Genomic DNA, 25,282 nt, shown 5'->3' on the forward strand with positions numbered 1-25,282 from the left:
AAGCCGCTTTAGATAATAAGGAAAGAGGGATTTGTTTCCCCAGAGTATTTTTACCTTGTCTCAGGCTCTCATACTTGCACTGGGGACTTAATGATAACGATGATCAACAGCATCATAATTTCCTATTAATTTATACATACACTTATATGTAATTCCCCCCTTTTTTGCATTATTATTATTATCATCATTATTATTATTTTGACAACAGCATTAAAGCAAAGAATCCAAAGACCTATCCGCCCCAACCGCACCACTCCCTATAGGAGAATTCTATGCCAATCACTCATTCCGACACGGACCCAGAGGCTGGCTGGCTCGCAGAGGTGTTCCTCAAGGCCACTTGGCAGACCGTGGGCAGTACCAGCACTCCTGAATGTGGACCCTTCTTCCTTGCAGATTCCAGCCGATGCTCCGTGGGATTCCCCACATGCTGAGGAATGGGACAAGATGACCATGAAAGAGCTCATCGATAAAATCTGCTGGACCAAGTAATCCCTGACCGTTTTTTTAATGTTTTTTAAATAGTTTGTTTATTTTTGAGACAGAGAGAGAAAGAGCATGAGTGGGGGAGGGGCAGAGAGGGGGGACACACAGAATCAGAGGCAGGCTCCAGACTCTGAGCTGTCAGCACAGAACCCGACACAGGGCTTGAACTCATGAACCATGAGATCATGACCTGAGCTGAAGTCGGATGCTTCACAGACTGAGCCACCCAGGTGCCCTGATCCCTGGCTATTTAACGTGGACTTTTAATCTTTTCTCTGGATTGTTTCTGTCCTACCTTGCGCCACGGTGTTTTTCGTAATAAGCTGCAGGAATAAGTTTAGAGGAAACCTAACCATCTTTTAGGCAGTAGCAACTTAGGGACCATCAGACGCTTTGAAGTGGGTGTGAACATAAAATGAACCTAAAATGATAGAAAAAGAGGAGGCAAATGAAGTAGACTGTTGTTTTTTCTTTTTCATTTTTTTTTGTTTTTAATATTTTTTTAGGGTTTATTTGTTTTTGAGAGAGAGAGAGACAGAGCATGAGCAGGGGAGGAGCAGAGAGAGAGGGAGACACAGAATCCGAAGCAGGCTCCAGGCTCTGAGCTGTCAGCACAGAGCCCAATACGGGGCTTGAACCCATAAACAGCGAGATTATGACCCGAGCTGATGTCAGACACTTAACTGACTATCCCACCTGGGCACCCCTGTTTGTTTGTTTGTTTTTAATGAAAGGGCTGTGTGATTTGCTATAAAATAAGTAATTGTGCACCCAAATTCTATAGTGGTCGGCTATAGAAGCAATTTGGGAAGATACTAAGGTTAATTTCACATAGGTATAGAAAAATACATCACTGAAGGAAAGCTGGTCTGTGTTAAAAATAGGAATTGTATAATGTTTTCATTGAGAACCTGTGTAATTAGTTGAGTTACTTATAGATCAGTTAGTCAACTTTCTGGGGCTGCTATGTGAAGTCGCTACACCAATCAGTGAGGAAAGGCGGGGGATTTGTTAGACATGGAGGTAAACTCCTAAACTCATGCAGCTAATATTTTTCTAGCGGGAGAGAGTCCCATTGTACACATAATTTCGTAAAGCTACAAGAGTGACTAACAGGGAACTTGACCTGAGAGTAAGAGAGAGATTCCTGGATGCAGCAGTCCTTAAACATAAGCCAAGGACTTAGTACATCAACTAAAAATGAGTCACAGTGGATGAGAGGAGACACGAAAGGGTGGATGGTGTGGGGGACAAGGTATCTTCCAGGAATGCCACGTAGAGGTTGAGGGAGAGAGAGAGGAAAGATTGATGGTGTGAAAGGAAGACTTTTCCAGAAATGAGCCATAGTACTGGGGGATAGACAGGAAGTGTGGATGATGTGGGAACATGGTATCAAAAACAGATGTGCCACAGTGAATGGGGGAGACCATATAGATGCATGGATGTGCCACAGTGAATGGGGGAGACCATATGGATGCATGGGGGAATGGTATCATAAAAGAATGAGCCACAGTGGAAGCGGGGAGAAATGAAAGATGGGTGGTATGTGCAGATGGTATCCATGAATGAGCCACAGTGTGTGCTGGTAGACAGACTGGATGGTGACAGGGGGATGGTATCTTCCAGGAATGACCCAAGTGATGGGAGGAAGAGTAAGAATGAGATGTGTGAGGGGATGGTATCTTTCAGAGGTGAGACACAGTAGAATAGGGGAGACAAGAATGGATGTTTGGTTGCATAGTATCTTCCATGAGCAAGCTTAATCCATGGAGGGAGACAGGAAAGGTGGGGGTTTGGGGGGGGTGGTACGTTCTAGAGTGAGGAAGGATGGATGGTGTTGGTCGTTGGTATATTCAGGAATAAACCGTAGTGGATGGTAGGAGGCAGGAAGGTGGGATGGTGTGGTGGGATTGTATCTTCTAGGAATGAGCCACTGTGGATGGGGGAGACAGGGTAGATGGATGGTGTGGGAAGATGGTATGTTCTGTGAGTGAATCATAGTGGGTGGGCAGAAACAGGGAGAATAGAAGGTGCAGGAATATGGCACATTCAAGGAATGAGCCGTAGCGGATGAAGGAGAGCATGAGAGATTGATGATGTTATGGTCCAGGAATGGGGCCTATTGGATAGGGAGAAGGAGGTGGGAGACAGGAATGGTGGCTGGTCACTGAGGGATGGTATATTCCAGGAAGCAATCAGAGTAACTGGGGTGGGGGCTGATGGGAAGGATAAATGGGATAGCGGAATGAGTTACAGTGACTGTTTGTGGGAGACTGAAAGGGTGGATGTTGTTGGAGCACATTATCTTCCAGGCAGATCTATAGTGAGTAGGGGGAGAGAGAGGGGATGGTATCATCTAGGAATGAGCCACAAGGGTGATGGGAAACAGGACGGATGGATGGATGGATGGATGGATGGATGGATGGATGGTGTGTGTGTGTGTGTGTGTGTGTGTGTGTCTGCGCACGCGCATTGGGGAGGGTATTTTCCAGAAATGATCTATGGAAAGAGAAAAGATAGGAAGAGTTGTTGACTGAATGGTATCTTCCAGGAATGAGCGACAGTGGATGAGGTGAGATGGGAAAGTTCAGGCAGTGTGGGGAGATGATATTTTTCAGGACTGAGCCACGGTAAGTGAAAAGAGATAGTAAATAAGAATGAATGGATTTGTGGGATGGTATCTATCTTCTGTGAATGGGCCATTATCCATGGAGGTAGGAAAGGAAGAAAGGTTTGAAAGAATGGTATCTTCTAGGAATGAGCTACCGCGGATGGGTGAGACAGGATGGATGGTGTGGGGGGCATGCTATCTTTCAAGAATGCACCAACTGATGGGGAAACATAGGAGTAGATACAGTGAGGAGATGGTATCTTCCAGTATTGAGCCACAGTGCTTAGGGGAGATAGAAATGGTGAGTGGCTGCTGGGGAAGTGTATCTTTCAGGATAGAATCACAGTGATTAGGGGTGCTGAGGGTTGGGAAGGCGGGAGGGGGAAGGTGATGTGGCTGTGAGATGACTTCCTGGAAAGACTGGTTGAATGATGAGGGAGATGATATCTTCCAGGAATGATTCACATGGGTTGGGGGAGACAGGAGGATTAATGGCAGGTGTGTGTGTGGGGTGGGGGGTGATGGTATCTTCCAGGAATGAACTATAGTAGATGGAGGAATGGAGAAGAGTGGATGGTATAGGGAGATGGTATTTTTAAGGATTGAGCTACATTATAGGAGGGAAGACAGTAAGGATTGATGATTGGTCGGATGGTATCTTCCGAGAATGACCCCTAATCCATGGAGGTAGGCAGGAGGGGTAGATGGTGTGGGGCAATTGTATCCTCTAGGAATGAGCCACAGCACATTGAGGAAGCAGAAAGAGAGGATGGTGTGAGGAGATGGTATCATCTAGGAGTGACTTACAGTGACTGGCTGGAGACAGGACGGATGGAAGGTGTGTGTGTGGGGGGGGGATAGTATGTTCCGGGAATAAACCATAAATGGATGAGGGGGGACAGAAAGTGGGTGGTGTTTTTTATGAATGACCCAGTTGTTGAGGGTAACAGAAAGAGTGGAATGTGTGACGGGATGATATCTTCCATCAATCAGCCCCATTGGATGGTGGGAAGTAGGAAAGGTGGATGGTGTAAAGAGATGGTATCTTCCAGAAATGAGCTACAGTGTGTGGGAGGAGATGGAGGTTTGGATGGTTTTGGGGGATGGTATCTTCCAGGTGCGAGCCACACTGATGGGGATAGATGGGGAAAGGTGGATGATGTGGATGATGTAGTTGTGGTATTTCCAAGAGTGAAGCACAGATTGTGGGTGGAGACAGTAAGGGTGGATGGTTTGGTGGGATGGTATCTTCTAGAAACGAGCCACTGTGGATGGGGGAGACTGGAACAATGAATGGCGTGATGGATGGTATCTTCCAGGAGTGAGCCATTGTGAATGGTGGGAGATATGAAGGGTGAATGGGAAATGCCATTGTCCAGGCAGAGAGAGCAGGAAACAGTTCTTGAAGGCCCTGAGATGGGGAGATTGACATGTTTTTGCAGTGATATGACAGTACGCCTGGACTCTAAGAACATCATGACAAAGTGATGTAATTAAGAGGTCGGAGAACTCGTTGAGAGGCTGATGGTGCAAGATACGTGGCCCCATTCAAGATTCCTGCCTTTTTCCATGAATGCCATTGAAGGGTTTTATGAAGAGTGTTTTTGTTTTGCATTGTCAAAAGAGTTCATTGGCTGTAAGGTGGCAAAGGATCAAAAGCGGGTGTAGTCATAAACCAGGTAGGAGTGTCCAGGAGAAGCCACCACTGTTGTAACCCAGGCAAGGGATATTGGTGGCCAGGACCAGAGTGGGAGTGGAAGAGGTGGAGAAGAGAGAATGTTGGTTTATATAAATGAGAATTATATCCTTCATGATCCGTCTCAAGAATATTGCCCTTTCAGACTGTTCCGGAATGCATATACTTGGAGCTGACCCGTAATTCCCTAAAGCAAAGGAAATGGTTTTCTTTTTTTAAATTTTTTTTATTTTTTTATGTCTTTATTTTATTTTGAGAAAGAGAGAGAGAGAGAGAGAGAGAATCAGAGAGTGAGTGTGGGAGGGGCAGAGAGAGAGAGGCACAGAATCTGAAGCAGGCTCCAGGCTCTGAGCTGTCAGAACACAGCCTGACGCGGGGCTTGAACCCACAAACTGTGAGATCATGACCTGAGCTGAAGTCGGACGCTTAACCAACTGAGCCACCCAGGTGCCCCAGGAAACGTTTATTTTCACCAAGAGTTAAAACACTCATTCCTTCAGAGATTGAGCCCATGAGTGTTTCCCCTCCCCCCACCAAAAGCAATACAGATGCTTTCTAAGTTGTGGTTTAAAAAGCTGCTGTATCCTGTGGACGTGTGTGGATTTACACCTGACTGCTCCTCTCGTTGTGTGACCAGGACTGCTAGGCAGTTTGCGTATCTCTTTGTGAACATCAATGTGACCTCTGAACCCCACGAGGTGTCGGCGCTGTGGTTCTTGTGGTATGTGAAACAATGTGGAGGCACCACTCGGATATTCTCGGTCACCAACGGGGGCCAGGTACGGGGTTGTCCGTTCCCCCCCCCCCCAGTCCCCCCATCCGTGCTTCCTTTGTGATTCTGCCCTCACCCGGGGTAGCGGCTTAGTAACTGCTTCCACGTTTTGAACCATGAGTGAATTTGAAACCAGAATTTTGGAAATGGTTTCAAACCCACTTGCCTGAAAACAAGAGTTGTCATTTCCTTTCCTCATTCCTGAAGATGAGTTCATAGCTAAATAATGTTCCATTTCGAAATTAATTCCATTTTGGGAATTCAGTCCCTTCCTTTTTTTTTTTTTTTTTTTTGAAGGTAGGGAAGATTAGTCTATGTAAGAGGAGCCAAACTGCTAAAATCCACTGATTTTGGTTTTTTGTTTTTAATTTTTTTTAAATATTTATTTATTTTTGAGACAGAAAGAGACAGAGCATGAGCTGGGGAAGGGCGGGGAGAGAGGGAGACACAGAATCTGAAGCAGGCTCCAGGCTCTGAGCTGTCAGTACAGAGCCTGAGGCAGGGCTCAAACTCATAAACTGTGAGATCGTGACCTGAGCCGAAGTCGGACGCCTAGCCCACTGAACCACCCAGACGCCCCCAAAAAATCAACTGATTTTCAAAAAAATCCTACAACGGGTAAAATGATCACGCTTCAGGTCATCTCTGTTCCAGACATGCTCTGTACTGTAGTGCAAGGTGTAGAGTCTTTCTCCACTAAGTGAATAGTTGCTCTCCTTAGGAGATCTCCAGAACTCTCTAAGTTGTTCTTATGGCCCCAAGAGTTATTGCCCATTTGGCCCTTAGCTTCAGCAAATGCATGACACTTTTATCTCCTCAGTATCTTTATTTTTTAAATTATTTTATTATTTTTTTTAAAACAAGATTATTTCCATTTCTTTAAAAAAAATTTTTTTAATGTTTACTTATGATTGAGACAGAAAGAGACAGATCATAAGCAGGGGAAGGGCAGAGAGAGAGAGAGACACAGAATCCGAAGCAGGCTCCAGGCTCTGACCTGTCAGCACAGAGCCTGACGTGGGGCTCAAACCAATGAACCATGAGATCATGACCTGAGCCGAAGCCGGACACTTTAGCTGACTGAGCCACCCAGGTGCCCCTCTTGAGTATCTTTATACTTAGAAATTTCACATTGCTTCTTTTGACCTGTATTTTACTTTCTGAGCTCTCCTGACTGATATTTTATACTTACATCTTCATTGCCTGCCTTCTTCTCTAGGAACGGAAGTTTGTAGGTGGATCTGGTCAAGTGAGCGAACGGATAATGGACCGCCTCGGGGACAGGGTGAAGCTGAAGCATCCTGTCACCTATGTGGACCAGTCAAGTGACACCATTGTCGTAGAGACGTTGAATCATGAAGTGTATGAGGTAACTCACCCTAGCCAAAAAGGGGCATAGACTAACTGGGCCTCGTGTGTTCTGCAGCTCCTAACCAAATGTGACCCAGACAGGGGTGTAGTTAGTTGGCACGTTTCCACCTCAGTCTTCCCCATGACCATCTTTAGTTGACCTGCCTTGTTCTGTTGTGTTGCCTCGCAGGGCCCTCATTTTGTGCATGGTAACCGTTAGGGTCATTCAAGACAGTAAATATGAGGTTTCCCACCCTCTGTGAAGACGTCTGAGGTGGTATGTTGTGTGTCTGTGTTTTAGTGCAGGTATGTAATTAGCGCCATCCCTCCGACACTGACCGCCAAGATACACTTCAAACCAGAGCTTCCATCTGAGAGAAATCAGTTAATTCAGCGTGTTCCGATGGGGGCTATCATTAAGTGTATGATGTATTACAAGGAAGCCTTTTGGAAGAAGAAGGGTAAGTTGAACTTACTCCTGTTTCAAATGTGTTACGTGAAGGGACCGCACACATTTAGGGGCCTTATGGTAGACACTGAACAGAAAACAGACTAAAAATATCCGTGTTTGGGGCGCCTGAGTGGCTTGGTTGGTTGAGCGTCTGACTCTTGATTTCAGCTCGCCATCATGATCCCAGGATCGTGGGATCCAGCTCCGCATTGGGCTCTGCACTGAGCATAGAGCCTGCTTGGGATTCTCTCTCTCCTTCCCTGCCCCCCTCCCCTGCTTGCACTCTCTCTATCTAAAAAAAAATTTAAAACATGGCTGCCTGAGTGGCTCAGTCAGTTAACTGTCTGACTCTCGATTTGGACTCAGGTCATCATCTCAGGTTCATGAGATTGGGAACTCCACATTGAGCTCTGTGCTGATGGCACGGGGCCTGCTTAGGATTCTCTCTCTGCCCCTCCCCCCTGGCTTGTTCTCTCTCTCTCTCTTTCTCTCAAAATAAACATTTTTTAAAAAGGTAAGTATTTTTAAGTGGGTAGAGAAAAGGATCAGAAATCTCTTCACAGCCTCTGGCAACAAAATGGCCCCAGCGCCCCTTGCTGTCAGTACAAGGGAAGGAAGAGACCCCCACCGGTTGTGGGGCCCTCATGTCTTGCCACTGACTCTTCTGAGCAGAGTGACACCAAGGGGTACCGTGGGGAGACCGCTGCTTTGAACTCACATGGTCCTGGGCTTCCCTTGCTTACTAGCTGCGTGGCCTCAGTGTGACACTCTCTCTCAGCCCCAGGCTCTTTGTGTAGAAAGACAAAGACCCCTCGTATCAGGATGTTTCGAGAATGAGATGAGGCAAGGCCTGGGGGGGTATGGTGGCCGTCGTTGGTAACCTGCTCATACTCAAAGGATTACTTCGACCAGCTTCGTCCATGGACTCATAGGGGTGATTCGGTCTAACACAAGCACGTCTGATCCCATGCGGTCCAGGGTTCCAGGCCCATGGTACAAGTTGAGCCACTCATTGTTCATATGTGACCTTTATGTACATGTTGTGGAGATGGGTCATTTCCCATGTGTCTGGCTCAACAGACATCCTTGTATAGGTAGTGTGTGTATTTAACAGGTAACATCTCCTAGGTTTGGGGCAAAGACTATTATTTCAGATTTGCCTTCCTCTTAGCAATATTGTTTTTTTTGTTTTTTTTTTAATTTTTTTTATTTTTCTTCTTTTGAAAGAGAGAGAGAGGGCACTAGTGAACAAGGGGCAGAGAGAGAGAATTCCGTGAGGGGCAGAGAGAGAGAGGGAAGGAGAGAGAGACAGAGAAGTGGGGCTCACCCCATGCAGGACTCACCTAAAGCAAGGCTCATGTTTCTCCCAGAGTGGGGCTCTAGGTCACCTGATGCAGGACTTGAACTCACAAACCATGAGATCGTGACCTGAGCTGAAGTCAGATGCTTAACCGACTGAGCCACCCAGGAGCCCCATATAGTTTTTTTATTAAATAATTTTTTTAAATATTTTTTTTGAGAGAGAGAGCGAGCTTGAGTGGGGGAGGGGTAAGGAGAGGGAGACCCAGAAGCAGGCTCCAGGCTCTGAGCTGTCAGCACAGAGCCCCATGTGGGGCTCAAACCCACTGGCTGTGAGATCATGACCTGAGCCGAAGTTGGACACCAACCGACTGAGCCACCCAGGAACCCCTAATTTTATTTAATTTTTGAGAGAGAAAGAGAGAGAGAGTGTGTGCAAGTGGGCAGGGTAGGGGCAGAGACAGAGGGAGACAGAGGATCCGATGTGGGCTCTGCCCTGACATCAGAGAGCCTGATGTGGGGCTCGAACCCATGAACCATGAGATCATGACCTAACCCAAAGTCGGACGCTCAACCAAGGCCCAGGCGCCCCAGCAAAATAGTTTTTATACATATACATGTGTGCCAACATGTGTGTGTGTGTATATATGTGTATGTATACAAAATTTTACCCCTAAATCTCTGATGAGGTCAATTTCAATCTCTGATTTTCTCATTAAGATTATTGTGGTTGTATGATCATTGAAGATGAGGAGGCGCCAATCTCAATAACCCTGGATGACACCAAGCCAGACGGATCGCTGCCCGCTATCATGGGGTAAGTCAGTGTTGGATGGTCTGCATTTCTAAATTGAATTGGTATATTGGTGTGGATGCTGGCAGAGCGCAAGCAGTCGCAAACAGCTATGGAAATATATCTTGTCCCACGTATTAAAGTATTAGAGTAGCATTTTGTATGTGGCACAGGAACACTGGAAAGGCTTTAGCCTTGCCTTTTGTTCCAAGTGTCACTGCACAGCATCGATTGAATATGTTCGTTATTACCCTGGTATATAAGACAGGTAGTATGTGAGGAAGTGTTGTTTGAAACAGAGCCAGGCATGGAGTGGATGTCACTCTTCCTTGTCGGCTGTCCTTCTCTGGTGATGGTTCAGGGTTTGGTTCTGTGTCCAGAGGAGGAGAACCTCTCCCCTTCTCCTCCCATCTCCACCCCACCCTCCCCCTCCAACGGCTGCTTTGGCTGTTGGAGGACTAGGGGTCCAGAGACTGAAGCGGTGCTCTCACCAAGGAGTTGCTAAGGAGCCTGTGGTCTTGGAGCCTTCCTCAAAGTGACACAAATAAAAGGGCTGTTGTTTATACCGCATGACACCCAAAGGGCGGGGCTTCTGTAACAACCCAGGGTCTTTCAGAGACACTGAGGTTTTCCCTTTCACCCTGGGGACAGTTGAGCTCACGCACGTTGCATCATCGAAAGGAAATTACCAAACCAAGAGGCACAGACCCGTGACCCAGGACTCGGCACGCTGCGCGCCTGGGCTGCCCACAAGATATTTCGCAACCACTTCTCCAGCTCTAAAATGTCAGAAATAGTGCCGGCCTCCCTGCGAAGGGCGAAGGGCATGTGCTCACAAAGGAACGATCGCAGGAACAATGCATCCTCTCTGTCTCTAACCCCACTGGGCAAGAAGGGGTCCAGGTTATGTGAGCAGTTGGCCGTCACCTTCTGTATACCAAAGGAAGACAAATGGTTGAGGTGGAGGTTTGGGGAGACTTATCAGTCAAGAGCAATCCAACTGCTGATGGAAGGACATTAATGCTCTTCTTGCCCTGGGACTTAGAGACTGTGGCCTCTGCCCTTTTGGGCTTTCTTCAGCTTTATTTATTTGTTTTTAAAAAATGTTTCTTTTAAAAAAATTTTGTTTTTACATTTATTTGTTTTTGAGAGACAGAGAGAAACACAGCGTGAATGAGGAGGGGCAAAGAGAGAAAGACACACAGAATCTGAAGCAGGCTCCAGGCTCTGAGCTAGTGGCCATCACAGAGCCTGATGCGGGGCTCAAACCCACGAACTATGAGATCATGACCTGAGCTGAAGTCGGACACTCAACTGACTGAGTCACCCAGGCACCTCTCTTCAGCTTTATTAACAAAGACACATGTGGGAGAAGTTTTCCAGATGGGAATACGGCCATTTAGGCAGTTCCTAAAAAGGGATATTCTAGTCTGTTGTATCTGGACACCCACATTTATTGCCCCCCGCCACCCCGTTCTTGCCCTGATGCTATATTGCCCCCACCCTGTTCTTTGCTCTGGGCAATGAAAGCCTTAATGATAGGGGTGGTGATTGCCCAGCACTGGGTTTGTGATAACTAGTACCTTTTGGAAACTAGAAAGGACCTTGTACTTCTGAGCTGTGAAATGTCCCCAGCCCAAAGCCAGAATGTTAATTTCCTCAATAAAACACTGGAGAAAGTTAAAGAACAGTTGTCCCTGGCTAAAATTAGATCAAAGGGGTTATTTCATTCTCGATTTGAGATTTGACAGGAATGACCCACACTAACTGTCCTTTAGAAAAGGAACTGTAAGGGTCACCTGAGTGGCTCAGTCAGTTAAGCATCTGACTTTGGCTCAGGTCCTGTTCTCACAGTTAGTGAGTTCAAGCCTTGCATCAGGCTCTGTGCTGACAGCTAGCTCAGAGCCTGGAGTCTGTCTTCAGATTCTGTGTCTCCCTCTCTCTCTGACCCTCCCCTGCTCACGCTGTCTCTGTGTTTCTCAAAATAAATAAATAACTTTTAAAAATAAAATAAATATGGGGCACCTGGGTTGCTCAGTTGGTGAGGCGTCTGACTTAAGCTCAACTCGTGATCTCACAGTTCCTGGGTTTGAACCCAGTGTCGGGCTCTGTGCTGACAGCTCAGAGCCTGGAGCCTGTTTTGGATTCTGTGTCTCCCTCTCTCTCTGCCCCTCTCCTGTTCCTACTTTGTCTTTCTCTGTCTCTCAAAAATAAATAAATGTTAAAAAAAATTGGGAAAAGTTACTGTAAGAAGCACCCAAGATCTAAAAAAGGTTTTTAGATAAATCTTTTAATGCTTCATCAGATATTGGGGATTTTCATTGAGATTTTGTGTAAGCCTAAAATGATTGATTCTGGCTAAACATAAACTTTAACCAGAATTATTACTAGCAAGCCATGACATAACAGTGGTAAATCAAGCAAAATTAGGACTATATCCCATAAAGTTCATTAGTTCCAATTTCTTAAGTAGTCCACAGCTTTCCTGAAATGCATTTTGCAGTCTTTGCTTCCTAGAATGGTCTCGAATAACTTATTGGAGAAATAATTTCATTGTCCTTTAGCTCATTTGGATTTTTAAACAATTAGTAATATCAGCGTTACAGATAAATTATAACTGGGTTTTACTAAGTGACTGAATTTGGAGGCTGTGCTAAGCCAGTTTCCCAGAAGCCAACTTGGAGATGGAGATTTGAGTAGACAGGGTCCGTTGGGGTGGGTGCTCAGGGTCACTGCTGAGCTGAAGGTAATGAGGGCTTGATCCTGAAGAGGGGTCTGGATCCCTTTGGAAAAACATTTTTAATATAGTTTATTGTCCACTTGGCTAACATACACTGTGTACAGTGTCCTCTTGGCCTCGGGGGAAGATTCCCATGATTCATCGCTTCCCAGTGCTCATCCCACCAAGTGCCCTCCTCACTGCCCATCACCCGTTTTCCCCGCCCCCATCCCCCCTTCAACCCTCACTTTGTTCTCTGTATTTAAGAGTCTCTTATGGTTTGCCCCCCTCTCTGTTTGAAACTATTTTTCTTTTCCCTTCCCTTCTTCCATGGTCTTCTACTAAGTTTCTCAAATTCTGCATATGAGTGAAAACATGTATCTGTCTTTCTCTGACTAACTTATTTCACTTTGCATAATACCCTCCAGTTCCATCCATGTTGTTGCAAATGGCAGGATTTCAGTCTTTTTCATTGCCAAGTAGTATTCCATTATATATATAAACCACGTCTTCTTTGTTCATTTGTCAGTAGATGGACATTTGGGCTTTTTAAAAAAATTTTTTTAGGGGCGCCTGGGTGGCTCAGTGGGTTAAGTGTCTGACTTCAGCTCAGGTCATGATCTCACGGTCTGTGGGTTTGAGCTCCGCGTCAGGCTCTGTGCTAACAGCTCAGAGCCTAGAGCCTGCTTCACATTCTGTGTCTCCCGTCTCTGCCCCTCCCATGCTCATGCTCTGTCTCTCTCTGTTTCTCAATAATAAATAAATGTTAACCAAAAAACCCTCAAAAATAAATAAAACATTAAAAAATTAAAAAAAAATTTTTTAAGTTTGTTTATCTTGAGAGAGACAGAGGGTGAGTAGGGAAAGGACAGAGAGAGAGGAAGGACCTCACACAGGCTTTGCGCTCTGAGCACAGAGCCAGGCAAAGGGCTCAAACTCACAAAACTGTGAAATCGTGGCCTGAGCTGAAATCAAGTGTCCGGACACCCAACCGACTGAGCCACCCAGGTGCCCCATATTTTTCCAGCTTTTTTCAAGTCCTTCCCAGGATATCATTTAATGCAACATGAATTCAGCTAACATTTGATGTCTAACTATATGCCAAGGACTGTGCTGAACTTTGGGGGTAAAATACTGAGTAGGAGGTAATCAGTTTGTTAGGAGCACATAGCCTAGAGGGATTTTGGACATAGGCAGACAGAAGACAGTGTGGCATTTGCTGTAGTAGCGGGGAGAAAACGGGAGTGTGTGGGAGGTGTCATTTAAGGTGAGTAGGTGGAGGCAAGAACACAGTAAAAAGAAAAGGCAATTCTTCTGTCACCTAATGCTTCAAATGTAACCTCTCTCTCCAGCTTCATACTTGCCCGAAAAGCAGAGCGACTTGCCAAGCTCCATAAAGAAATCAGGTAAGAATTGACATTTGAAACCTACATGAAAGGTTACCTTTATATTGTGCTTGTGGCGCTAAACGCCGTCTAGCGGCGTCATGAAAAACCCCACAATCCACGACTATTCTCAAAACCCCAACATATCATCCTTGTTGCAGCCTTTTGATTACAGCCCCCTCAACTCGCTGCTGGCCCATATGCGTGTATTAAGTTAGTTTTCCGTATTTGTGTGGGGAAGCAGGGTTTCCCTGCCCGGGAGAGATGGAGAAAAACGATAGGAAACATTAGCCACGCAAAAAGCTCAGGAGGCTGATTCCTGATCACGTTGCGAGGCCCTTAGCCCTTTGACATGGCTCTCGGTCGGGGGCATGTGCTTCATCTTAAAGGCAAATACATAGGAGTGTTTCATCGTGTTGCAACTTGTGAGCATAGGTTCGCCTTTGATTATCTAGCACACAGCTCTGATGTCCTCTTTGATGGCTTCCTGCTATAACGCAATCATTTTAGGACAGTGGCTCTTTTTTTTTCTTTTTTCCCTTTCTCTTTCTGCCTTGTTGTATTTACTTTGTTTTGCCTTGGAATCCTTTCCTGTGGTGAAATAAAATCTTACCAGGAACTCTTCCCTAAAAACAGTAATTTGGCTGTTGGGGGGTTGCCTCTGGGAATTGTGGGGCTTCCCTTCCCCAGGGTAGCCCCGAATCCTTTGTTAGAGGACCAGTTTGCACACACTTATGCTTCTCTCTGCGTTTAATTAAAACAAATTAAGCAGCAGAAGTTCCCACATTTGTGCACCAAGGTGTTTATTTGAACCACCATGAGATCTGATTTCAGGAAGGAAACTGTCCGCCTACTCAGTCAAAAGAGGAAGATTTTGGGGTCCAGTGACAGGGAATGGTTTGTCCAAGTCTCTGCAGCTAGCTTGTGACAACATCAGGAATAGCATCTAACTAACGCATGCTTTTTTATTTTTTTCATTACACCACACTGAGCTTGACATTTTCTTTCGGATTTCCTGCTTTCCCTCCTTATTAATAGTAAAATAAATGCCAGCCTGTATGTAGACATTTGGTTATGATTCCACATGGTGGCTGAACTTCTCAAAAGTTTTTATAAGGCAAAACCCTTAGAACTCTGAATCTGTCATTGACTGGAGCAAGTTTCCCAGACCTGCCTGCTTCAGAATCTACCAGGAAAATATATTTGGAAAATATAATTTTCTGACGCTGGTCAATTATGATTTTTGGTTAGCGGTGGGGCCTGAGAATTTCGTAATTTTTAACAAGCTTTTCTTTTAATTATTTTTATTTTTATTTTTTGAGGGGGGGAGGGGCAGAGGGAGATGGAGAGGGAATCTTAAGCAGGCTCCGTGCTCAGCATGGAGCCCAGCATAGAGTGAAATCCCACAGTCCTGGGATCATGGTGTGAGCTGAAATCAGGAGTTGGATGCTTAATTGTCTGAGTCACCCAGGCGTCCCTTTTAACAACCTTTTTAAATGATTATGACAAGCAGCCAGATTTAGAAACCAGTAACTAAACACAGCTACAACAGATTTGCATGGTAACCTCTATTGGGCATCATTTAAAATATGCTCTCAAATTTTTAGAGCCCAACTAATCAGTGCAGTGCTCTAATAGTTTTGACTTATGTAACTTTTCCAAAAAATTTTTATCTTGGAGCCTGGAGCCTACTTTAGAGTGTGTGTCTCCCTCTCTTTCTGCCCCTCCCCTGCTCATGCTCTGTCTCTCTCTCTCAAAAATAAACACACATTAAAAGAATGTCATTTTTATTTATTTATTTTTATTTATTTTTTAAAAAATATTTTTAACGTTTATTTATTTTCGAGAGAGAGAGAGACACAGAGTGTGAGTGGGGGAGGGAAAGAGAGGGAGACACCGAATCAGAAGCAGGCTCCAGGCTCTGAGCTGTCAGCACAGAGCCTGATGCGGGGCTCGAACCAAGGAACCACGAGATCATGACCTGAGCCAAAGTCGGCCACTCAACCAATTGAGCCACCCAGGCACCCCAAGAATGTCATTTTTAAAAACCTATGTTTTCATTTGTCAAAAATTTCTTTAAAAGTATTTATTTATTGGGGCACCTGGGTGGCTCAGTCAGTTAAGTGTCCAACTTTGACTCCAGTCATGATCTCACGGTTCGTGGGTTCGAGCCCCACGTGAGGCTCTGTTTCTTTCACTACTAGTAAACTACTAGAATCCCAAGCAGGCTCCACACTGTCACCACAGAGCCTGATGTGGGGCTCGATCCCACAACCCTGAGATCAAGACCTGAGGCCAAATCGAGTCAGAAGCTTACCCAACTGAGCCACCCCATGCGGGACTCTGTGCTGGCATCTCAGAGCCTGCTTGGAATTCTCTCTCTACTTCTCTCTCTGGTGCTTGAGCACATTCTCTCTCTTTCTCTTTCTCTCTCTCTCTCTCTCTCTCTTTCAAAATAAATAAACATTAAATGTTTTCTAGTGTTACTGGCAACATAAAACTGTCATTTTTAAAATCCTCTGTTTCTTTCACCACTAGTAAACTACTAGGTTACGTTTACTTATAACCTTCCCGTCCCTCCTTTTCCCTTCTCTCGATTTTGGCCATTTGTCTCTTCAGCTTTTAGAGCTCATCTTTCAGATTTAAGTTAAGCCCTTTGCCACTTTTTTTAGTAAGCATTTTTTCCAGCTGCTCATTAGCGTATAACAAATATTTTGGAGCAGTTTCAGTGTTTACACTATATAAAGACTAAGGAAGGTAAATACCAAAGTGTGTAACTGGATCAGTGTGAAGCTGTTCAAACAAATCCTGAAATTGAACCATTTCTTTCTAAAAGGGATGATTTTAGTAAATTAGAACTTAACAAAAAATTTTTAATGCTTGTTTTTGAGAGAGAGAGAAGGAGGGAGAGAGGGAGAGCAAGGGGCAGAGAGGGAAGAAGACACAGAATCCGAAAGAGGCTCCATGCTCCTAGCTGTCAGCACAGAGCCCCACATGAGGCTCGAACTCACAGACCATGAAATCATGACCTGAGCCGAAGGTCGATACTCAACTGACTGAGCCTCCCGGGTGCCCCAAAAACTTTTTAATTTCACTGAGAGTCGTTGTGAGTTTGAAAATACCTGTTTCTGGAAGTGCTTAGATCAGTTACGCTACTGATTTTTAAGACCTCAGGCATACCCTGTTCTGTGATAGTCATGTACGTAATGAATTATGAGGGTAGCCGAAGACCGAGGTAACATCATGAGGCACAGCCTGCCACCCCAGATGCCCTTGGAAGTCCTGTGTCCACAGACCATTCTGTCAAGTGACTGATTACTAGACTAGAATGATCTCAGGTCTCTCACGGTGTAGAATATTTTTTGTTATATTTAAAAGATTAAGTGCGTTTTAGATGTTCATAGATCTTTACAACATAAATAGAAGACAGTTAAAAAGACACTGTCATGTGTATTATAGACTTCTAAAAGGGATTATTCTAGAAGTCTACATATTCCAGAAAAGTCACTTAACATCATTTACCACACTGCACTAAATCTAATCTTATTTTTCCCATTTGAACCCTGAATAGATATGATATGAGGTGGTAAGAGAAGTGAAAATGTGAAAGGGAAAATGGTGTTGAGTCTTCAAATAAAATGACTATATCGAGGCACAGAGGAGTAATTTGAGTGCAGAGATCCATCGAACTCTTCATTTTGCATAGTTACCACTGATTTTCTTTTTTCTTAATAAATCTGGTTCATTGGCAAGCGCCCCAGAACACGCTATGTTTACTCCATACTCCTTAGCTATTATTTCCTGAATATTTTATTATTTCTTTTTTATAGGAAGAGGAAAATCTGTGAGCTGTACGCCAAAGTCCTAGGATCCCAAGAAGCTTTACACGTAAGAAACCCTCCACTCTAGTCCCTAGAAGGTTCTGCTCTATTTGCTCTAAGTGGTAGAGCAAACCCGATTCCGGTTTCCCAACTGTCTGATGAAGAGTCTTATAAAAGGATGTACACTTAATGGAGGATTAACTTCCATCACAAAAATAAGCCAGTAAAAGCTGCCGGCAGGTGCATGCAATTTCTTTAGCGGTAGTTCCTGGGCTGCTTCAGGGTTCCCTAGAAAACTGGCGGCTGGTTGCAGTCAGAGGTGGGGCTGGGTGAGGTCTGTTCCCAGGATGGAGGGCCTGCCCTCCCATCAGTCGGCCGAGCGCTAGGAAGTAAAATCCCAAATACGGCATCATGTGTTGGTGAGGGCACGCTCCCGCCATACTTGACAAGATGCGCTGAATCTGGACTCTTCGGGTCAAAGTGATCCTGATTGATTTTTCCATCTGGAGACTCAATTCACACCTCATTTAAGGTTTCTATCTGAGGATCGTGTTAGATCGCTGGCGGCTCTTTCAGGGGATTAGCTCTGACCTGTTCAAATAATAGACTTGCAGACTGTGTCAGGGAAACACTCCTAGAAGATTCTCTGTGTCTCTTGGAAACCACTTTTCATCTTCAGTGGTCCCCCTTTTGACAGGCTTCCTGTCATTCATTTTTCCAGCTCGGAGAAATGGTTCGGAAGAAAGCCTTTTTTAGACATTGTGTTTATCTTCTTGCCTCTTCCCTTCCACCCTTTTCTTTCAGCCCTGGTAGATGGGCAAGTAAAGTCTGTTACTTAGAGAATCCAGAGATTTGAGCAGACCTTTCCAGAACCCGACTGCTGACAGGGTTTCCTGCAGACTTATTCTAAAGACTTCAGAGTCTGTGTGGTAATGCTCTCTCTGCCAGATGCTGGAATACTCCGTGGCTCCCCTCAGTAAGAGGGTGAGAAAGGCAAAGTGTACACGTTGTGTCACTTGGGTACCTCACAGAAGGCCATTTACTTAGTACCGTCATGTTTCCCTTTAAACAAAATCGCAACACAGGGCCACCTTTTTTTAAATCATAAACTTTCTGTTCAAGTAAGCTACATGAAAGATTTCATTATTGACTGGTAGCATTTCAGCTTCACCTTCCCTCTGGAATTTTCTCCCCAATGAACTGCAGCCCGTGCACTACGAAGAGAAGAACTGGTGTGAGGAACAATACTCCGGGGGCTGTTACACTGCCTACTTCCCCCCTGGGATCATGACTCAGTATGGAAGGTATGACGCGGCCACTATACCGATTAATAAAAGACACGTACATGGGGCGCCTGGGTGGCTCAGCCGGTTAAGTGTCCACTCTTGGTCTCAGCTCAGGTCATCATCTCATGGTTTGTGAGTTTGAGCCCTGAGTTGGGCTCTTAGCTGACCATGCGGAGCCTGCTTGGGATTCTCTCTCTCTCTCTCTCTCTCTCTCTCTTCGTCTGTCTGCACCTCCTGTGCTCACTTGCGCTCTCTCTCTCTCTCTCTCTCTCTTTCTCTCTCAAAATAAATTAAAGAAAAAAAAAAGACATGCACCCTCCCCTCCAAATATATGTAAAAGACACACACCAAACTTAAAAAACTCGACAGGAAGTTAGAAATAGTAGTCAGCACTTCGATTTTGCATGCCCCAGGTAGCTAGTGGGTATGTTTCTGGACGTCTTTAGGAAAATAGAGGTGTCGGTACATAGAATAGTAGCTGTCAGCACATCAAAGGGTAGCAGAGCAGAGGTAGGACTTCAGGGTTCAGCGCTCCCTGTGGGGACTCCGAGCTGTGCTGTCCTACACGGGGCCTTCTTCTTCTTCTTCTTTTTTTTTTTTTTACCGTTTTTTTTTTATTTTTGAGAGAGAGAGAAGGAGTGCAAGCCAGGGATTGGCACAGAGTAAGCAAGACACAGACTCCGAAGCAGGCTCTGGGCTCCGAGCTGTCAGTGCTGAGCCGAAGCGGGACTGGAACTCACAAACCTCGAGATCATGACCTCAGCGAAGTCGGACGTTTACCCAAGAGGCCTTCTTGAGCTCAGTCAGACGTTTATTTTCACACAACTACCCTAGGTTTCTGGCTAGACTTCCGCGCAGAAGGACTTAACTAAACACATCTGGCTGCAGCCATTCATCTTCATGGGAAGGCATCCCTGCTGTGTGAGGAGGTGATCTCGGGACAGAGCCAGGGGAGTCAACCTTAGCTTAGATGCCTCCTGTCCCTTAGGAGCCATTGTCTCTTGTGATAGCCTCATCCGCATAGTGTCCGTCAAGGGGCCCTGCAGGACACACGCCCTGCTACCAGAGGCCCCCACACTCAGGGAAGCCCAAAGTGACAGCTTCACACTGGGTATTTGCAATTCATGACAAGCATTCCTGGTCCAGATGGAATTACCAGTGTATGTTGGGGGGTGGGGGAGGCGAGGCATTTTTGCAGAAGCAGTGTCGCCTGGTAATGTCCCTGGGCATGATACCTTCATCGGGTTCCCAAAGGGATGGAGCTAGAAAGTTAACTCAAGGTCACATGCGTCCACAGAGAAACAAGGACTTGTTAACCCTTTCCTTACATGAGATTTTTCTTTCTTTCTTCATTATTTTTTTTAAGTTTATTTTGAGAGAGAGAGAGAGAGAGAGAATGAGCAGGGGAGGGGCAGACAGAGAGGGGGACAGAGGATCTGAAGTAGCTTCCACGCTGACAGCACCAAGCCCGATGCGGGTCTCGAACCCACGACCTGAGCCGAGGTCGACGCTCAGCCTACAGAGCCACCCGGACTCCCATTTGCCAAGACCTCTTTGTGAGAGAAGGCCCATTTCCCTGTCCTCAGCCAGCCTCCAGAGGTGGTTACTTTGAGACAGACATAAAAGTCCCTCGGGTCTCGCCTTTGCTAGCAATCCCGTTAATCCCCCTGTCGCCCCACTCGCCACTGCGGTTCCTCCTGACACCCTGCGATGCCTGCACGGCTGGGGTCTGCTGCCCGGTACCCTGCTGTGAAGAATGCCCCTCTTTGGAAAAAAACGATGTAGGGACCAGAATGGACGACAAATAGGGACACCCACAGGCAAGAAATCCGATGGCGGATTGCAGATGCCTTCCGGTATTCTGATCCCAGCCGGCTAGGACAAGGCCACCATCCCTTCCAGTGACTGACGATCCGACAGCCTCATTCTCTCTGGCTTGAAGGGTCAGCTCCTTGGACGCAGGCCCAGGCCCCAGGCGGGGAGCGTTTCACCTTCGGCTGGACCACATGGGAGTCCTTGAAATGGTTGGAGTTGGCCTGTGTTGGGCGCAGAAAATGATGGGCTCATTTACCCTCAGTGCCCTTCCCCAGTAACTGTGCATGACCTCTTTGTTCCCTGGAAGGGTGATTCGCCAGCCAGTCGGCAGGATTTACTTTGCCGGCACAGAGACAGCCACACAGTGGAGCGGTTACATGGAAGGAGCAGTAGAGGCCGGAGAACGGGCAGCTAGAGAGGTGAGGGCGAGAGAGCCACGTCACTCTCCCTCCTGAGTGCTGTGGGGGTCCTGGCATCTGGCCTTCCCGGGTCTTGACCTTGGTACTTTTGTGCATCCACTTCTCTGCGGCTCACGCCACTCATGGGGCTCCCCTGAGGCCAGCAGGGCCTCCAGTTGGTTGAAACTACAGACTCTGACTCCATAATACCATGGCCACTGTCTTTCAGGTCTTGAATGCTCTGGGGAAGGTGGCAAAGAAGGACATCAGAGTTCAGGAGCCTGAATCAAAGGTGAGTGGAGCAGCTTCATCTCCACTGACCAGTCATCGCATATAAAGCTGCTGACTCTCGTCTAGGCTAGCTTGTACTGTCGCTGTCGATGCGGCTCTGGGGCACGCCCATGCATTTACTCGGCTGGTTGGTTCTGCCCGTCTTTGTCCATGACAGCGACAACTGTCTGCTAATGGTCTCTGCTCATTCACTCAGGACGTTCCAGCGGTGCCAATCACCCACACCTTTTGGGAGAGGAACCTTCCCTCGGTGGGAGGCCTGCTGAAGATCATCGGATTCACCACCTCCGTAACTGCCCTGTGGATTGTGGCATACAAATTCAGGCTCCTGTCCCGCCCGTGAGGTTCCAGCCACGCGCTTTGTGCTTCTCTTCCCCAGCAGCATCAAAAGCAAGTTGTTGGCAAAGGCTGTGTCGTTGGACTATCGTGACATGCACGGGATTTAACCCCTCCATTTAGTCCCATTCGGTGTCAGAGTAAAAACCACCCAAAGAACCACCTTGTTAATTTCAATAAGATCAAACTGCACTGTGAGATTTGCCTGTGTAGACTGATTTGTGTTTGATCGGTAGAGTGAAACTGTGTGATCAATTTCTTAATTCCCAGACATCGAATGGAAGAGCTGATCAGAAATCATTTCCATGTGGGATTTTTCTTCTCTTTAACACAAAACGCCTGATGATTGCATGAAGGACACATTTCGCTTTCTCTCTGGAGTGTGTGCGTAGGCAAAGGCCCAGTCTGTGACTATCCCTTTTTAGTCTTTAGGAAATGGTGAGGTGTGCGCCCAGAGGCTCACAGCTTCCTGGGGGTGGGTGAGCCGTTCCCTCTTTGGGTGAAGGGTAGTCAATGGAAATAGCAGACATAGACCATTAGCAGGGGACATCTTGCTGGTTGTGCCTAAGGGATCTCCTGACCGCTTCTGGTTCCTGTGAGCTTTCTAGACATCTAGTCTAATGTTCGGTTAACTTAAACGATGTGGTTACCTTTGAGTAAATAATAGCTTGCTAATCTCTCTCAAGTAGGAGCTGAAATAGACACGAACGATTTCCAGTTGCTATCTGCTGAGACTATCAAGTACAGCAAGGAGATTGGGGCTTATAGTACACCCTCCTTGGCTTTACTTACCAAGTTTATGACAGACATGACATCAACTGATTTTAATATGAAGAGTGACTTCTCTACTTCAGGAGTAATGTGGCCCAGAATGCTGCCCACCTCTTTCTGGCCTTTCCCATTTCAAAACCTCCGATTTTTTTTTTTTTAAAGCCCCTTCCAGTGGGATCCAGCCATAAAAGGCTACTTTCTTAAATATCAGCTTCCGGGGGAAAAAATCAGCACCAATGTGATCAAATAAAGCAGTGGACGAGATTCAGTAGACTTGGGTACACAGATGGATATGCAGTTAACACCTCATCCCACATCATTGATGAACGAGGCATTTTAGAGGAAGTTTCTAGATAGCTAGTTTACTCTGTAATGTACCAAAAACCTTAAATAAAAATTTTGAGGGACATATTTCCACACATTATTCAACAAGCAAGATTCAAATTCACCTTTTTAAAAAATTAATCAGGTCAATCGTTGGGTGCCTCAGTTATTTTATACTTTCATAAGAGAGTGATACCATTGTGTTCACCCCTCTGCTGAATGCCTCACGATTGGTTAAATAGCTTGTAAGTCTACTGCTCTATCTTCTCCCATATTCAGGACTTTATTTCATACTCTTATTATCTAGTACCTCTTAACCCAATCCCCTATCTTCTGTTGAATGGGAATTAAACATTGCCAGAGAAAAGTCAACGCAAGTTTATTACATAATTAATCTTATAAATTCACAAGTCCCTGGACCCTGATAATGAGGGCTTAAGGTACTCCAGGTTTTGCCTAACCAAGGAGCAGAGAGCAGGATTTTTCTGCCACGCTTTACTTTGTAATTGAAAAGCGTTTTAGCTAACGTAGGAGTTTGGGTAATGTCTTGGATATGCTCCAGTCTGGAAGGAGTGGCCGCATATTATATCAAACTGCTTAGAGAAATCACATCCCCAATCTATTTCAGTTGTTTCTGTTCACTTACTGATTAACTTTGGTTCTGACACACCTTTTGGAGAAATGCTGATTTAAACCTCTTAACTGGCAATAGTTTGAGCTATGAGGAGGTTGTTAGCATAGCGAAGTCTTTAATGTAAAAGGACTCCGGAGTCTGTGATGTACCCTCTTCGCAAACTTTTTAGAATACCAGTTTATTTCTCCTAATGAGAATCAACCCACCAGGATCCCATAGGTAGATCTTTTTCTTCCAACCCCGAGAACTGAAAGGCAGTTTAAACAGCTCCTAGGGCCTCTGGCATTTGCTTCCCAATTCTGAAGGCAGAGTTGGCCTCACTCCATAGGAAGTTCGAGAATTAGACATAAAAACTTAACCTTTTTGTCACAGCTGTTGAAGAAGGACTTACACCACACTAAAGGAAAACTCCCAAAGGATTGTGAACTATATTTACTTTGATCGTGAACTTGCTGCCTCCTGTTCTGTCTGAAGTGTGTCCCAGCGCTACATGTGCAAGTACACATACATGTGTGTTTTGCCATTGAAATGTGACTTTGCCTGTGTGGTACTGTTTTGTTTAATAAAGTGCATTCCCTTCCCTGATTTGGACCTGGCTGCTCTTTTTAGTCCATGCTCCTAAGGCTAACTGGCTTCATAGAGCAGGAGGTCACTGTGAGGCCTCGTACGTGGACGATGGGCTGAAAAGGTCACTTTTTATCGACTCCCAAATTCTCAGAGTTCCATGTAACCCTCCTGTTTTATTTTTATTTATTTATTAAAAAAATTTTTTTAATGTTTTTATTTATTTCTGAGAGAGACAGACAGCATGAGTAGGGGAGGGGCAGAGAGAGAGGGAGACACAGAATCCAATCCGGGCTCCAGACTCTGAGCTATCAGCACAGAGCCCAACGTGGGGCTCGAACCATGGACTGTGAGATCATGACCTGAGCCGAAGCCAGATGGTCAACCGACTGAGCCACCCAGGTGCCCCATAACTCTCTTGTTTTATCCAGGGTTCTGGGGAGCTGGTTAAATGCTGGAATATTGTGTTCCTGACGGGGCCGCAGTTAGTGTGGAGCCTGATGGAAACATTCTCAGTTAGCTTAGGATATCTTGAGCAAATCACCATGGTTCTCTGTTTTGGTCTCCATCTGGAAAAGGGTGGGCTATACTTGAAACTTCTAAGGATTCTTTCGCATGTCCGTGTTATGTGATGTATATACATTTGTTGCCAGCACTCTGCCTATTTTTTTTTTAATTTTGCATCATTTAAAAAAAATTACTTAAATTCAACTTAGTTAACATACAGTGTCATCTTGGCTTCAGGAGTAGGACCTAGTGATTCATCCCTTACATATGACACCCAGTGCTCATCCCGAAGAGTGCCCTCCTTGGTGCCTGTCACCCATTTAGCCCATCTCCCCCCCATCACTTACCCCCAGTCAACCCTCAGCTTGTTCTCTGCACTTCGGAGTCTCTTATGGTTTGCCTCCCTCTCTGTTTTTATGTTGTTTTTCTTTCCCTTCTCCTGTGTTCATCTGTTGGGCTTCTTAAATTCCATATATGAGTGAAATCATATGATATCTGTCTTTTCTCTGACTGACTTATTTTGCTTAACATTCTATTTTGGCCTATATTGGTAGGGCAGGACAAATCACTCAGCATTTCTGTATCTTTTTTTTTTTTTTTTTAAGACAGGGAAGGAGAAAGAGGGAGAATGTGAGCGGGGACCTGGCAGAGAGAGAGAATCCAAAGCAGGTTCCGTGGAGCCCGGCACAGGGCTTGAACTCATGAACCACCAGATCATGACCTGAGCTGAAATCAAGATCCAAACACTTACCCAACTGAGCCCCCCACTGCCATCCCTAGGGCACCCCTCAGCCTTTCTGTGTCCTGGTTCATTCCTTGTCTTAGGTTACATTCCCTGGAAACAAACTGAGATCCAGAGTCTGGGCAGAAACTTTCTTGGGGACAGCTCTAGGGAAATACAGCTCCTGTGGTGAGCAAGGCAGGAGCGGAAAGCAGTTGATCTAGAAAACAGTTGTGGCCGAGGCCTCAGCAG

General features: G+C 45.7%; 1 protein-coding gene across 1 annotated transcript in view; it reads left to right on the forward strand.

Annotated features, from left to right (window-relative positions):
* The window catches only part of LOC115283831 (amine oxidase [flavin-containing] A), a 74,365-nt gene extending 50,542 nt beyond the window's left edge, over window positions 1–23,823 (forward strand). Inside the window, exons 6-16 of the mRNA XM_029930254.1 lie at window positions 397–488; window positions 5,431–5,572; window positions 6,785–6,934; window positions 7,217–7,376; window positions 9,386–9,482; window positions 13,530–13,583; window positions 17,393–17,450; window positions 18,590–18,687; window positions 20,792–20,903; window positions 21,112–21,174; window positions 21,370–23,823. Coding sequence (XP_029786114.1) covers window positions 397–488; window positions 5,431–5,572; window positions 6,785–6,934; window positions 7,217–7,376; window positions 9,386–9,482; window positions 13,530–13,583; window positions 17,393–17,450; window positions 18,590–18,687; window positions 20,792–20,903; window positions 21,112–21,174; window positions 21,370–21,516 — 1,173 coding nt within the window. The 3' untranslated portion in view covers window positions 21,517–23,823. The remainder of the gene's footprint in view (window positions 1–396; window positions 489–5,430; window positions 5,573–6,784; window positions 6,935–7,216; window positions 7,377–9,385; window positions 9,483–13,529; window positions 13,584–17,392; window positions 17,451–18,589; window positions 18,688–20,791; window positions 20,904–21,111; window positions 21,175–21,369) is intronic.
* The last annotated feature ends 1,459 nt before the right edge of the window (window positions 23,824–25,282 follow it).

The sequence above is a fragment of the Suricata suricatta genome, chromosome X (assembly GCF_006229205.1).
Source record: "Suricata suricatta isolate VVHF042 chromosome X, meerkat_22Aug2017_6uvM2_HiC, whole genome shotgun sequence".
Taxonomy (NCBI): Eukaryota; Metazoa; Chordata; class Mammalia; order Carnivora; family Herpestidae; genus Suricata; species Suricata suricatta.